A 16629-nucleotide genomic window follows, 5' to 3' on the forward strand; every position below is an offset into this window, starting at 1 on the left:
ACACAAATGCATTGGCCCCTGGGTGCCGGAGACCCTTGGTGTGCCACTGGGTGCGAGTCATATGGGGCCGCAAGCGATGGCAAAGAGGAGTGGAGATTTGGCGGGCCGCGAGCAGTGCCCAACCTGCTTGTGACCGGAAAACCACACAGTCAATGGGCGTGATCGAGAATGAGGTAGGAATCGGGGCCGAGACCGGGGGGTGGCGGCACAACGGGGGGCGCAAGGGAGAAGGCTTGCCTAGGGCGCCAAATCCCCTTGCACCGGCCCTGCTAGGGATCATGGTCCCACAACATAATTACAACTTGTTTTTCCTGGGTTGCTTTCAGGAAGATATTGTCTGCCTTTGTGATGTTGGTTTTTGTTTTCTGGGTTTGTAGCTTTTGTGTTTACATGTATTGTACTTCTTTTAGCTCTGAATATCACTTTGGGTGGTTCACAGTGGTATCATGATTTCTCTTGGGAGAAATCATGCTGGTTGGTATGTGTAAATTTAGACACGTGCATTCTCAGGGTTCCAATTATCTTTGATCTTGAGGAGTCTCTGACTTCTCCAAACTGAATTTTTTCTTTGACACTTGGGATAGCATCATGCCAGTCAACACTCAGGTGCCTGAAAGCCCTCAGACAGCAAAAGAAACACATTGCAAACCTTTACAACTTCTTCTCCATCCACAATCTTCAGTTTCTCCAAGTTTTCCTGTAAGAGTTCTGGTTTCATTTTCCACTTCAAGAGGCCCAGCAATCCCACTGAAATCAATGGAGAGCACAGGACATTAAAGGAAGCTTTAATGTTAAATTTCAGGAAGAAAGAACTTAAATTACATACCATTCTGAGTTAGTTTTGTTGAGCAAACAAGAGTGGAAATGGAGAAAGCATCTCGGGAGCTCACGGAGAGCCCTCCTGCACTACTAGGACCCCGACTTAATGTAGATCCTTTACTGTCCATTTGCTGGCGAGTGGAAGGCAATGTCAGGTAGGAACTGGAATCCTCCATTTTCTTACTGTCGCCCTGTGAAGATCACATTCATTATCTTCTGGAACTGAGCAGACAGCCCACTGGCTGCTAAAGCACAAATGTGCTTCATGTTCAAAATCTTCCTATTAGAGAGAATTGCTCACTTACAGAATATATTTTATTCAAAATAAAGAAAAATATGTTAGAACTTAGCTAAAGTAGAATACTAATTTCTATAGGGGCAATTATCCAAGCATGTTACACAGGTAAATGCATTTACTGCATGCAATTGTGCTTTAATTATTGACCCTTCCCTTATGAGAATAAAATTAAGCATGCTTTTACCCACACAAAAAAAGAGAGACAGAGACAGATCAAGGAAAACACATGGAGATGGAATTTTTTAATATCTGCACAGATATTCTGGCATGTACCTTGCACCTGCTTACTTTATACATATGTTGTGTGCAATTGTGGGATTTTCAAAGGGGAAAGGCCATGAGGAGTTCAGTGCTTGAGGGAAGGCTCCTCATTGTCTCTATGTTAGGAATTGGAGTCGGGGAGAGATATTTTGTAGACCTGAACTTCAGGAGAGACCTAGATTTAGATGTGTTTACCTGCAGGTCTACTTGTGAAATGTGGCTCAAGACAGAAGCTGAGTTCAGAGCTGGAGGATGGAGGGAGAGGGTTAAATTGTTTTCTATAAATTGTGATAGACTTCTGGATAACAGATATATCAGCTAAAGTCTGCAAAAGGCTCTAGTGCCTGAATGAAAGAAGACAGGGAAGCTAACCAGAAGTAAAACTAACACAGAATGGATAATCAAGAGAAACAACACAATCTCAGGGAGAAGAATGAAGAAATTACTTACCTGATAATTTCATTTTCCTTAGTGTAGACAGATGGACTCAGGACCAATGGGTATAGTGTGCTCCAGATAGCAGTTGGAGACGGAGTCAGATTTCGATCTGACATCAGCACTACATAATACCCCTGCAGGAAGCTCTGCTCTTCAGTATTCTCCTCGAAAAGCAATTGTGGATATATGTGTGTTTGAATAATTTGGTTAACTTGATTAACTTGAACTGGTTGACGTGAATTCTAGCTGGAGGCCGCCAGTGCATTCAACCGAGAAACGCCGACACTCAGTAACTATGGGTGTCCCAACTAGGGGTAAAGCATGGCTTACCCGTGCTTGTCTTGCTCTCGGAAATTGTCACCCAAGGTTTCCATATTCTGAGGCAGCCGTGGGCGGGATACTGAGTCCATCTGTCTACACTAAGGAAAACTAAATTATCAGGTAAGTAATTTTTCCATTTCCTAGCATGTAGCAGATGGACTCAGGACCAATGGGATGTACAAAAGCTACTCCCAAACCGGTTGGGAGGCTGCCAGTGGCCCACTTAGTACTGCCCTTGCAAATACTGTGTCCTCCCGGGCCTGAACATCCAGGTGGTAGAACCTCAAAGGTGTGAATGGAGGACCATGTCGCTGCCCGACAGATCTCGGCGGGTGACATCATCTTGGTTTCTGCCCAGGACACTGCCTGGGCTCTGGTGGAATGGGCCTTGACTTGTAGAGGTGGAGGTTTCCCTGCCTCTATGTAGGCCGCCTTAATTACTTCTTTGATCCAGCGGGCTATGGTTGCCCGTGAGGCCACTTCCCCCTTGTCTCTTCCCGCTGTGAAGGACAAATAGGTGGTCCGTCTTTCGTACGGATTCCGACCTTTCCATGTATCGGACTAGTAGTCTGCCGACGTTAAGATGGCGAAGAAGGCGAGAGTCTTCCGAGTCCTTATGCTCGTCTGGAGATGGCAGCGAAATGGTTTGGTTTAGATGGAAATGAGAAACCACCTTTGGAAGGAAGGAAGGGACAGTGCATAGCTGTATGGATCCCGGTGTGAATCTGAGGAATGGTTCCCGACAGGATTGTGCTTGAAGTTCGGAGATGCGATGGGCTGAACATATTGCCACTAGGAATGCCATCTTCAAAGTTAGAAGCCGTAGAGACAGCCTGCGGGTAGGTCTGAAGGAAGCTCCCGCTAGGAAGTCTAGTACTAGATTGAGGTTCCATATGGGTACCGGCCACTTTAGTGGTGGTCGAATTTGTTTGACAGCTCTCAGGAAGCAGGAGACGTCTGAGTGTGAAGATAGACTGATGCCGTCCACTTTGGCTCTGAAGCAAGCCAACGCGGCCACCTGAACCTTGATGGAGTTGAGAAATAACCCTTTCTGTAAGCCATCCTGCAGAAATTCCAGGATCATGGGGATTTTGACTGTCCGCAGAAGTATGTTGTGGTCTTCACACCAGGCTTCGAATATTCTCCATATTCGTATGTAGGTTAGAGACTTGGAAAACTTGCGTGCTCGGAGCAAGGTGTCAATCACTGCCCCTGAGTATCCGCTCTTCTTCAGGCACATCCTCTCAATGGCCAGACCATAAGAGAGTCGAGTTGGGTCTTCGTGGAGGATCGGTCCTTGCTGAAGCAGATCCCTGTGTGGAGGTAGAGACAGAGGGCTCCCCTCCAGAAGTCTTTGCATGTCTGCGTACCACGGCCTTCTTGGTCAATCCGGGGCCACTAGAAGTACTAGCCCCCTGTGGAGTTCTATCTTGCGGATGATCCCGCCCAGTAGTGGGCATGGAGGAAAGGCATACAGCAGGTCTCCCTGTGGCCAGGTCTGGAGAAGGGCATCGATCTCCTGGGATTGTGGGTCTCGTCTGCGGCTGAAGAAGTTTGGAACTTGGGCGTTGGACCGGGTTGCCAGAAGATCCATGGCTGGAGTTCCCCAGCGGTTTATTATCAACTGGAATGCTGTGGTCGACAGCACCCATTCCCCTGGGTCTAGACTTTCTCTGCTGAGGTAATCCGCAGTGACGTTGTCTTTTCCCGTGATGTGGGCGGCTGAGATCCCTTGCAGGTTTGCTTCCGCCCACGCCATTAGGGGGTCTATTTCCAGGGACACCTGTTGGCTTCTGGTTCCTCCCTGGTGGTTGATGTAGGCCACTGTTGTGGCGTTGTCCAATATGACTCTGACCGATTCTCCACAGAGTCTGTGACTGAATCGCAGGCAGGCTAGTCTGACTGCTTGGGCTTCCAGTCGGTTGATGTTCATCCCAACTCTTCCTTGTCCAATTGCCCCTGGGCCATCAGTTCCTGGCAGTGGGCTTCCCACCCTCATAGGCTCGCATCCGTGGTGAGCAATACCCAGGTCGATGGGGATAGCCTTACTCCCTTGCTCAGATGATCTTCTTGTAGCCACCATAGGAGCTGGATCCATACGTCCACCAGTAACTGGAGCCGAACGGTGTAGTCCTGAGACATCGGGTTCCATCGTGACAGTAGGGAACGTTGTAGTGGTCGAATGTGGGTCCTTGCCCATGGGACGACTTCTAGGGTCGATGTCATGAGGCCGAGGACTTGGAGGTAGTCCCATATCGTGGGGCGAGCGCCATTCAACAGTTTTCTCAACTGGTCCATCAATTTCCTTCTCCTTGTAAGGGGAAGGACGACCTTGTCTTGGGTGTCGAAGTTGACTCCCAGGTATTCTAGTGGGAGGGCTGCAGGCAGCTCTTGGTTGTGTTGACGACCCACCCGAGACTCTGCAGTAGATCCTTGACTCTGGTGGTCACCTGATGACTTTCTTCTGGAGATTTTGCCCTGATCAGCCCATCGTCCAGGTACGGGTGTACCTGGATTCCTTCTTTCCTCAATGTCGCTGCCACTACCACCATGATTTTGGTGAACGTCCGAGGGGCAGTAGCTAGTCTGAAGGGTAGCAGCCGGAACTAGCAGTGGTGGTCCATGATCATGAAGCGTAGAAAGCGCTGGTGGTCGTGATGGACCGGGATGTGCAAATAGGCTTCTGAGAGGTCCAGGGAGGTCAGGAATTCCCCCGGCTGTACTGTCCTTATAACCGAACATAGGGTTTCCATGCAGAAGTGTGGTACCCCCAGATAGCAGTTGACAGACTTGAAGTCCAGGATGGGTCGGAACGTTCCCTCTTTCTTGGGGATGATAAAATAGATGGAATAGTGCCCAGTATTTTGTTGGTGTGTGGGCACCGGTATTATAGCCTCTAGGGCAGTGGTTCTCAACCTTTTTCCCATCGTGACACACCTGACAGGCCACGCTCACATGTGTGACACACTGCTTATTACAATTCACGGTGGAAATAAAAAGTAAAGGTCCAGTAATTATTTTTATTGTTTAAAATGACACAAGGAAAAGATACATATTCTGTCTGAACAGAAATTGCATAAATAGTAAACATCCCACACCAAAACAGCACCAATTTCTAGCACCTAAACAGTAACCACCTTACCTAAGAAAAGGCAACACTGATATTACACCAGGCCTTAAGACAAAAATACATCTCCTATTAGGAAAACGGACCAAGTCAGGCTGCTATAGAGCCCTACACAGAAATTACACATCAGCAGAGAACATCACCTGAATCACATGTGCTAACCCTCACCTAACAAGGAATAAAGAGACCAAAACTCATAACTAGAAGCATGCAGACAAAAACTGAATTGGCAATTGCAACAAGCCAGAGTCTCTGTATGCAGTGTAATAAAGGAAAAAAGAAACATCACCCATCCTTATAAAGCAAATCAAGAAATATAAAATCAGTAGCAGTAAAACCATACTAACAAAAAGAACAGATTATTTCGAAACAGCTGATGAGTGGAATATCCAATAATTAAAAACTCATATTAAAAATTTCTAGATACCAATAAAATATTTCAAAATAGCAGACACAAAGACCCAGTAATGAAAAATAAGGATACAACATTTTTTTTGCTCTACATACCTGGAAACATTTGATATCCAGGTGTCCTGAGATTGTTTTGAATTAGCAGGAGGAGGGGCGGTTTGCTTGGAACTTTCTCCTCTCTCTGTTACATTCCAGCGCTCTCTCTCACAATGGCTCTCAATTACACACCTATACACACATGCTCTCAGTCACTCACATATACACATGCTTTTTCTCTCACTTATATAGGCTCTTAATTACACATTTACACACATGCTGTCTATTTTTTCACGCTTACACACACAGGTTTTCAATCACACACATACATGCTGTCTTTTTCTCTCACACACAGACTCTCATTCATATGCTTACAAACATGCTCTCTCTCTCTCATTTACACACAGGCTCTCAATCACATACTCACATGCTCCCTCACCTAAACCAGCTCTCAATCACACATGCTCTCTCTCTTACTTATACACACAGGCTCTTAATCATACATACACATGATCTCTCTCACACACAAAGGATCTCAATCATACACACATACTCTTTCACACAAACAGGTTTTCAATCACAAACTTACACATACAGGTTCCCAATGGTAAACTTACATTCATGCTCTCTCTCTCACAGGCAGGCTCTCAATCACAGACATAATCTCTTTCACATATACAGGCTCTCAATCACACACATACATGCTATCTCACTCACACACACACACAGAATCTCAAACACACATGCTTGCTCATTCACTCTCTCTCCCTTCCCCCCCCCCCCCCCCCGGAACTAGCGGCAGCAGCAGCCTCCTCCCAACCCTAACCTCCCTCATTTTCAGCCCTCGCGGAGCAAGGAGTCCCATCGGCCGTGGGGGTTGACGTTCTTCTTCATTTTTTTCTGAGCCGCGCTGCTCATTCCTCTGGCCGTGCCTCTCTTCTGTTCTGCGGGCCAACGCTGACCACTCTAGCATAGTCTCTTCTTCCTGCACAAGCACCCAATGCTCACCACTTCCTCTTCCGGGCCTCAGGGGGGGGGGGTGGGAAGAAGAGACCATGCCGGTGCCGCTGACTCCAGCTGTCGTGCCGCGTTCCGCCCGGGCTGACAGCATTTTGAGTCCGGGTGGAGGAGGACCAGGGAGCAGCTGGGTCAACGGGGGCCTGGGATGTGTGGCGACACACCTGCGTGTTCTTGGCGACACACCGGTTGAGAACCACTGCTCTAGGGAGAGCAATTTTGTCAGTGTGGTTTCCACTGCTGTCCTCTTGGAGGGGGAGTGGCAAGGGAATTTCACAAATTTGTCTGGAGGGATACTGTGGAAGTCCAGATAGTATCTCTCTTGAATGATGGTTAGGACCCACTTCTCCGATGTTATCTCGACCCATCTTTGGTAGAATAGGGAAAGCCTGCCCCCTATGGCTTCTTCCTGTGGATGGGTCTGTTGATTCTCATTGTGGGGTGTGGCTGGGGCCTGGACCTGAGCCAGCTCCCCTCTTGTTGTGTTTGTTCCAAAAGGAATGGCCCCTGCCTGCAGGGCGAGGTGCTTGGTATGTATTCTTGTATGGTCTAAAACGCTGTGATCCTCTGCCCTTGGATGTTCGGGGAGAGGGGCGATGGCTTCTTTTGTTCTTGTCCTCCGGTAAGAACATAACAAGACCATAAGAAAATGCCATACTGGGTCCACAAGCCCAGCATCGGTAGCCGAGGTACTGGGAATTCATCCCATTTGTCAGCTAACTTCTCCAGTTCGCTTCCGAACAGGAGGGCTCCTTTAAAGGGCATTCTCGTGAGTTTCATCTTGGAGGTCACGTTGGCTGACCAGCTTCGGAGACAGAGTTGCCTTCTGGCTGCCACAATGGATGACACGCTCCTGGCTGACGTGCGCACCAGGTCGGATGTCGCATCCATGAGGAAGGATATCGCTGGTTCTAATGTTTCGAAGGGCATGGTAGCGTTCCTGGCAAGTGATAAGCAGGCACGTGTCACCACGGCACAGCAGGCAGCAATCTGTAGTGACATAGCTGCTGCATCAAATGACTGTTTAAGGATGGATTCCTGATGTCTGTCCTGGGCATCCTTAAGTGCCGCTCCTCCTTCGATTGGAATGGTAGTGTGCTTCGTGACAGCACAGACCATGGCGTCCACTTTGGGGAACACCAGGAGTTCTTTGGCTGAGGGTTCCAGTGGATATAGGGTTTCTAGGGCCCGTCCTCCTTTGAAACTGGCCTCCGGAGCATTCCATTCCAAGTCGATCAGTTGTTGTACGGCTTGCAGCAATGGCAAATGGCGTGAGGCCTGACGGAGCCCGACCAGCAGAGGGTTCGTCTTTGCTCTGCTGTGGCGCTTGTGCCTGGGATGGCCAGCTCCTTCAGGCTCAGAGACACGAGGTCTGGTAACTCGTCTCTGGAAAAGAAATGCATCATGGTTAGGTATGGTTCCGTTCCTGGAGGGATTTCTCCTTCCTCAAGGGAGTCTGGTTCTTCCTCCGAGGTGTCCGTATCCCCTAAGGGGAGGCTTTCGTCTGGAGGGGGCACATCTCGAGGAGGCCGAGAGGGGCCTGGAAGGTTTTGGTCTTCTGGTGGAGGCTGTGACTGTGTCACCGGTGGCACCGATTGTGCCTGGACGAAGGTTTGCAGCCCTTTGAAGAATTCTACCCAGGAAAAGGTTCCTGGGTCTATACTGAACCCAGCGGCATTCCCCGAGGTGCCCAACTGAGTAGGGGCTGAGCTGGGGATAGAGAGGTCCGGGGTACTGTCATTGGTGGAGCTGGATTCCTCTACTGGCCAGGGGGGGGGGGGCTTGTCCTGATTCCCCCAGGGCCTCTTTGCACCTCAGGCACTAGGCAGAAGCCACTTTGTGTTGTGCAGCTCTCAGGTGGCAGGCTGGGCAGAGGGCTTGTCCCTTGGCTTTCTTGGCCGGTGGTGCCATGATTTGTGCGTGTGGAGTCATTCAAAACTCGTCTGTGCGCCTATATGCGCAGCGGGAGGCTTAGATATGTGCTCCGGGTGCACTGAAGATGTGCATGCAAGCTGTGGCAGATGTGCGTGCAGGTCGCTATGTGCGCCTAGGAAGAGAAGCGCGTGCCGCTGTGTGCACAGGCTTAATTTGTGCACCTGGCACCGTTGAGCGTGCCGCTGTGCCCCCGGCACCTTTGTGCTCCTGGCACCTTTGTGCTCGTCGCTGTGTGCACAGCACAGAAGCGCGCGCCGCTGTGCACACAAGTAGTTTATGCACCCAGCTCGCCACTGTGCACACGGCTCAGTTGTGCGGACAATACGACGATCAAGGGGGGGGAGATGGTGCCAGCGACCACACAGGCAAGATGGCACCCCCCCCCCCTCCCCGGAGGGTCTCCATGTGGGAGGACCCTTGTACCGAATCAGGGTCTAGCCCGGACGGGGCTGTTCAACCCGATGGGACAGACGCCGGAGGGCGATCTATGCAGCTATCCGAGCCTCAGAGACCGGATACTTTAAGAAAAGTGTTCTACTGTACCTTGTTTCAGCGCTTCCCAGTCTCGTGCCGGGCGGTCTCCGGTTGCGGGAGGAGAGGGAAATACCTTCACCACCGCACTCGGTATTGCACCCGTTGCCTCTCAGCCACTCCCATTCCTAGGGGCTAAGTTCACACTGGGAACCGGCTACCGGACCAAGGCTTACCTCTGAGAGATCTCGGAAATCACCTCAGGAATTCTCGATTGGGGAGGGACCCTTAGGTATCACCGTAGGAGAGCAGGGCTCGTCTTATAGAGGTAAGATTTTGGAATTTTCTTTCTTCTTTGGTTTGGATTTTCTAACGCTGTGCAAGTGTGTGTAGAGTCCCAAACTACTAAGGAGATGGAGAAATACTGAAGAGCAGAGCTTCCTGCAGGGGTATTATGTAGTGCTGACGTCAGATTGAAATCTGACTCCGTCTCCAACTGCTATCAGGAGCACTCTATACCCATTGGTCCTGAGTCCATCTGCTACACGCTAGGAAAAATGGCTTAAGGAAGCAATTTTCAAACTGCCCCTGGCACCATGTACCAGGGGCTGCAGCCAGTCCATTTGGCACCTATTGCCAAGTGAAAAAGTGTGTCCTCATCTTGAGCACAACATACAAAACACAACACACAAGCTGAGAAACTGTTACATGGAGGGGACTTTCATTTTTATTTTCACCTAGCAGTTTCCTCCTGCTCATTTGGGCTTCCAGCTCAGTCGGAACCAGTACAGAGATCCTGGTGCCATGAACCTTCATTCCCTGTACGTACCAGGATCATTCCAGACTGTGGGTTATGTTCCATGTCCAGCAGATGGAGTTAGAACCAAAAATTCCCAGGGGAGGACCTATATAGCCACGCCTCCCTCGCCTCAATCCTCAGTATAGTTCTAACTCCAGCAGATTGAGCAGGGGACACGGTGGTCCCCAGCACTTTTCTAGTTTTATTTTCTCTTTGAGGAATCAATTAAATAATATTAGATAAAGGTTTTTCTTCTAAGGGATAGGTTCTGTAGTGTTCTGACAGGACCACTCCGTTCAGCGAGAGACACTGTTTTCCAGTCAGGAACTTGCTGACAGGCTGTGTTTTTTACCTGTCACTTTATTTCTCTCTTCCTATCTCTTTGTTTTTTTTGGGGTTTTTTTTTTTTCCTCTTCCTTGCCTGGCTGGAGTGTGGTAAGTGTTATTTTTATTTCATTTACAGTCGTTGGTAGGAACAGGAATTTATGAGAGGTGAAAGTCTGTAGTGTCGACCGCTCCCCCTAGCCCCTGAGTTTTCCTTTTCCCCTCCTCCCTTTCAGGGAGTGATTGGAGTTCCCGCCCTGCAGCTCTGCGACGACCCATTCCCCGGAGCTGCTCACCGTTGGGACGGCGTTTTTCCCCGACGGTCTCTTGGGGACGGTGAGGGGTCCGGAGGCCGAAGAGTTTTATTAATTCGCCGCTTCAGTTGTTGCCGCGCGCCGTAGCCGCCCCTCCCCCTCCCTCCCGCCGCGATGCAAAAATTGCCGAACGGCTCCGGAGCTCGGCACGGGCTTCAGCTGACCTCAGAGGGATTTTCTTCAGCTTTTCCTGAGGGGGAGTATGGCTTACCTGGTAGGCAGCTTGGACCGTGCTGGCAGGAAGCGGCATGCCCCGTTTCCCCTCAGCGCGGGAACGGCGGCCATTTTCTCAGCTGACTCGGAGGCAGCTCTCTCTGAGGAGGACGTCGACGCTTCTCTCCCGGTTTCCTCTAACAGTATGGAGTTTCGGAGCGCAACGGACCAGGGCAGGCAAGGGGACGACGTCTCGGGAGGCCCCTCATCAGCACTTCCCGCTTTTTCGCCAGAATTCATTGTTTTAATGCACAAGGCATTTTTACAGAGCAGGGATCCGAATCTTGGAATTTGGGGTTCCCCTCCCCCCAAACTGGCCTGCTTGACACAGCTTTCGACGGCAGACCCTCCCTTAGGGAGGGCTTCTTTGCCCACTGGGGGTGCGGGGTCCACTCAGCCCCCGCCCCCCCCCCCCCCCCCCCCGTGATTCCTATACCGCTGCAACAACCGTCGGGGGATCCATGGCAAGATCCAGATGCGGATGATCCCTCCCTGGCGGCCCAGGTAGAAGGTGACGACCCGAGGGTCCTCCGTATTTTTCAAGCAGCGGAATTGGATGATCTCATCCCCCACATCCTCCAGGAAATGGACATTGACCCTCCTCTGGATCCTGTGGCTCAGGATCCGAAGATTAAGAAAGGGGATCCTCTCCTAGTGGGCTTACGACCTCTAGCGAAAGCTTTTCCCACGCATCACAACATCTTGCAATTGATTTCAAGGGAGTGGGATACTCCTGAGGCCAATCTTTGAGTCGGTTGAGCCATGGAAAGGTTATACCCTCTCCCCACTGATTTCTTGGAGATTCTTAAGGTTCCTGCTGTTGATTCAGCGGTATCCACGGTCACAAAACATACTACCATCCCGGTCACGGGCGGGACAGCGTTGAAGGATGTTCAGGATCGCAAGCTCCAGGTTTACCTCAAGCGTATCTTCGAAGTCTCAGCGTTGGGAATGAGGGCTGCTATCTGCAGTTCCCTAGCACAGCGAGCAGCTCTGCGTTGGGTACAACAGCTTCTCACTTCCTAATCTTTGCCACAGGCAGAGACTATTCAGGCTGATAGACTTGAAGCGGTGGTTGCCTAAGGAGCTGATGCTTTTTATGATCTGTTAAGGGTCCTCGCTCGTTCCATGGTGGAGGTGGTGTCCGCTCGTCGTCTTTTGTGGCTACGCAACTGGGCGGCAGATGCTTCGTCTAAGACGCGCCTGAGTTCCCTTCCTTTCAAGGGTAGGTGCCTATTTGGGGAAGATTTGGATCAGATCATCAAATCTCTTAATGAGAATGCGGTGCACAAGCTACCAGAAGATCGTCCACGTTCTTCTAGATCTTTTTATTCCTCCAGAAAATAGGTACCGGAATCAACGGAGGTCGCGTCCTATTAGACAGCAGACACCTCGGGCTCCTTCTACACGATCACACACCTGGAACCGGTCCTTTCAAGGGCGCCGCCACGGTAAGGATACTCAAGGGGCAGGTCCTTCCTCGAAGGCTTCACAATGATGCCAGGACCCAAGAGGGGATCCCCCACCTGGGGGGTCGCTTTACTCTCTTTTACAAGGAGTGGGCCCAAATTACGTCGGATCAATGGGTGCTGGACATCTTAAGACAAGGCTACGTATTAGATTTTGTACACGTACCCCGAGATCATTTTCTGTTTTCTCCTTGCAGTTCCCATCTCAAACAATTAGCAGTCCGACAGACTCTCGATCGACTGCTACAGCTGGGGGCGATAGTACCGGTAGCGGCCTCCAAACTGGGAAAAGGTCATTATTCAATCTACTTCGTGGTTCCCAAGAAAGAGGGCACTTTTTGACCTATCCTAGATCTCAAGACGGTCAACAAGTGTCTCAGAGTTCCTCGTTTTCGTATGGAAATGCTCCGTTCAGTGTTAGCAGCCGTGCATCCGGGAGAATTCTTGGCCTCTTTGGACCTTACAGAGGCATACCTTCACATCCCGATCCATCACCATCATCAGCGCTTCTTACGCTTCAAGATTTTGGGACAGCATTTTAATTTTCGTGCTCTCCCTTTTGGTCTGGCGACGGCTCCGCGTGTCTTCACCAAGATCATGGTAGTGGTGGCGGCAGCACTCCGCAAGGAGGGTATCCTTGTACATCCCTATCTAGACGACTGGCTCATTCGGGCGAAGTCGAGGACGCAGGGTTACCGTGCTGTAGACAGGGTAGTACAGCTTCTTCAGTCTCTGGGATGGATCGTCAATTTCTCAAAGAGCAAACTGATACCGTCCCAATCGCTGGATTTTCTGGGAGCACACTTCGACACCAGCTGAGCCAAGGTATTTCTGCACCCGGACAGAGCTCGGGCTCTGCTTGCTCAGGTAACACGGTTCATGGCACTAGTTGCTCCCACGGCGTGGGATTATCTCCAGGTACTGGGAACCATGGCCTCAACAATCGATTTGGTTCCGTGGGCCTTCACTCATCTCAGGCCTCTCCAGAGGTCTCTGCTTTCACGATGGAACCCAGTGTCGAGAGATTTTCAAGCAGTACTGCCCATCCCGGATGTTGTCTTGCTCAGCTTACAATGGTGGCTGGACCCTCAACAATTAGCTCAGGGAGTGTCTCTACAGAACCCGGATTGGGTGGTCGTCACCACGGATGCCAGTCTCACCAGCTGGGGGGCGGTCTGTCAGGACAGGTCTCTCCAAGGCCGATGGACGATGGAACAGTCCACTTGGCCCATCAATCGGCTGGAGACCAGAGCAGTCCGTCTAGCGCTGCAGGGGTTCTACCCACTGGTACGCAGTCGAGCGGTTCGGATTCTTTCGGACAATGCAACCACAGTGGCGTACATCAATCGCCAGGGGGGCACCAGAAGCCATCTAGTCTCGTTGGAGACCGCCGAGTTGATGACATGGGCGGAGCTACACTTACAGCAGCTAGCGGCTTCGCACATAGCGGGCGTGGACAACGTTCAGGCAGATTTTCTCAGTCGACAACACCTGGATCCCGGAGAGTGGGAACTCTCGGAGGACGCAATGCGAAGGATAGTACAGCGTTGGGGGAGACCCCATGTGGATCTAATGGCAACCGCGACAAATGCAAAGGCCACCCGGTTCTTCAGCCGCAGGCGAGAGAGCGGCGCGGAAGGAGTCGACGCGTTGGTTCTTCCCTGGCCTCGACAGTGTCTCCTGTATGTCTTTCCTCCGTGGCCTCTAGTGGGCAAGGTTATCCGACGGATAGAGACACATCAAGGTCCGGTGATCCTAGTTGCACCAGAGTGGCCTCGTCGACCATGGTTTGCAGATCTTCTCAATCTGGCAGTAGACGGCCCTCTTCGGCTCAGTCATCTGCCACGTCTTCTTTGCCAAGGACCAATATTTTTCAAGGAGGCAGATCGCTTCTGTCTTGCGGCTTGGCTTTTGAGAGGCGTCAATTGAGACGGCGCGGATATCCAGAATCTGTCATCTCCACGCTCCTGAAAGCTAGGAAGACATCCACGTCGGTTACTTATGTCAGAGTATGGAAGGTTTTTGAGGAATGGTGCGAGTCAAATCGATTCTACCAACGCAGGCCTCGGTGACACATGTGCTTTCCTTCCTACAGGCTGGTCTGGATTTGGGCCTTGCCTATAATTCTCTTCGTGTGCAGGTGGCGGCGTTGGGAACCTTCCAACGTAGTAATGACAGGGAGCTTCTGGCCTCACATCCAGATATCCTACGTTTTCTAAAGGGGGTAAAACACTTGAAGCCTCCAATTAGACCACCTTGTCCTTCTTGGAATCTCAATTTGGTACTCCGGGCTCTATGTGCACTGCCTTTTGAGCCTCTGACTTCGGCCACACTCAAGAATGTCACCCTTAAGACCATCTTCCTGGTGGCAATCAGCTCAGCACGTCGGATCTCTGAACCACAAGCTCTATCATGTAGGGAGCCATACCTTTGTTTCACGCCAGGGGGAGTATCCCTGCGGACAGTTCCATCTTTTCTGCCAAAGGTGGTCTCGACTTTCCATCTCAACCAATCGATAGAGCTTCTGTCATTTTTATCCTCTGATTCTTCTGACCTACGTCAGTTGGATGTCCGACGTTCTTTGATACATTATTTGGAGGTCACTAATGAATTTCGACTCTCCGATCATTTGTTTGTCCTTTGGTCGGGACCCAGGAAGGGTTGCATGGCATCCAAACAATCAATCGCTCGCTGGCTGAAAGGAGCGATTATAGCCGCATACATCGGAGTGGGTAAGTCTCCACCTTTAGCATTCTCTCCGCGCTCAAGCGACGTCGTGGGCGGAAAGTTCTGCAGTTTCTTCTCAGGAAATCTGTAGGGCGGCCACATGGAAGTCTCTCCACACTTTCGCAAGACATTATCGTCTAGACATTCGCGCGCCGTCTCACGGTCAGCTTGGAGACAGGGTCATACGGGCAGGGCTGTCCGCGACCCACCCATTCTGGGGAAGCTTTGGTACATCCCACAGTCTGGAATGATCCTGGTACGTACAGGGAAAAGAAAATTATTCCTTACCTGCTAATTTTCGTTCCTGTAGTACCATGGATCATTCCAGACCCCTCCTTGGTTTTGGGGGTTCTTTGTGGGACATCCTTGCTTTCCTGTCTTCACAATATTTTCACTCTGTATCTCTAGTTATTGCGAGCTGTGTCTTTGAACACAGTGCTGTTTGCAAGTTCTCAGTTACAGTTTTTTGAGTACAAATTAGTTGCTGTCACTTACAGCTGTTATTTTTTCTCTATATTTTTGAGATTAATTGATTCCTCTGGTTCTGTCTCTTCTCGTCTTGGCTTTGCTAGTCCAGTTACTGAGGATTGAGGTGAGGGAGGCGTGGCTATATAGGTCCTCCCCTGGGAATTTTTGGTTCTAACTCCATCTGCTGGACAGGGAACATAACCCACAGTCTGGAATGATCCATGGTACTACAGGAACGAAAATTAGCAGGTAAGGAATAATTTTCTTTTCCCAACTACTAAGGATCTTTTTTCCCCGTATTTTATACCCTTTCCCAGTTTTATTTACTCCAGTCATTGCAGTGTCAGTCCTGGACTGGGGCCATGCACAAGGGCTCCCTTCAGAACCCTGCAGTAATGGGTCCCCAATCCAGCCACTAGGTATCACCCCCCTCCCAGGGCCAGTGGAAGCACTAAGTAAACTAGGCCTGGGCCTAGGGTGCCCCCTAATGGGGGTGGCGGTGCGACTGGAGGGGGGGCGGCGCAAGGCAGAAAGTGCCTAGGGCGCCTAATCCCCTTGCACCAGCCCTGCACCCTCCCCACACATAATTAAATACTATTCAGATTTTACATGAAAAAGGACATTCTGAAGTAAAAATATTACTTGCAACAACATGTGTATTATGAGGTCCATATTCAAAATGTCATATACATCAAGACCCATCTGAATGTCTCTCAGATATATGTACATTTAATAATAAAACACTGTCATTTTGGATGTGAATATATAAAGGTTCAAATTGTACATTTAACCATAAAATGTGAGACATCCCATACACCACACATACAAAACGCATAATCCATAACACTTATACAAACACTTGTAATATATCACAATTCATATCACAAAAATGTTAACTCTATACATTAAATATTACTTTTTTTACTATACATATTTTTTTTAATATATTTGACAACACTAACAGCAATATTTCTGTTACAACACTAAACTTTAATATGTATAAAACAAAAAAATCACATATCCCCAATTTATGATTTATAAAAAAACAAAATAGTTATGTCTTCACAAAACATCATATATTTCCACCTTGCTCAGCAATGCCCTTATACTGCTGAACTTTGATGTGTATAGAGGTGCTAAACTTTGATGTGCATATAGTTATAACTTCCCAAAATGTCATA

At 49.7% G+C, this 16629-nt stretch overlaps 1 protein-coding gene across 1 annotated transcript in view; it reads right to left on the bottom strand.

Annotated features, from left to right (window-relative positions):
* The window catches only part of LOC115079628 (dedicator of cytokinesis protein 2-like), a 991955-nt gene that overhangs the window by 553447 nt on the left and 421879 nt on the right, over positions 1 to 16629 (bottom strand). The window contains 2 exon segments of the mRNA XM_029583335.1: positions 650 to 747; positions 827 to 1010. Of these exon segments, the coding sequence (XP_029439195.1) occupies positions 650 to 747; positions 827 to 1010 (282 nt within the window).

Source organism: Rhinatrema bivittatum, chromosome 18 (assembly GCF_901001135.1).
Source record: "Rhinatrema bivittatum chromosome 18, aRhiBiv1.1, whole genome shotgun sequence".
In the NCBI taxonomy this organism is placed as follows: domain Eukaryota; kingdom Metazoa; phylum Chordata; class Amphibia; order Gymnophiona; family Rhinatrematidae; genus Rhinatrema; species Rhinatrema bivittatum.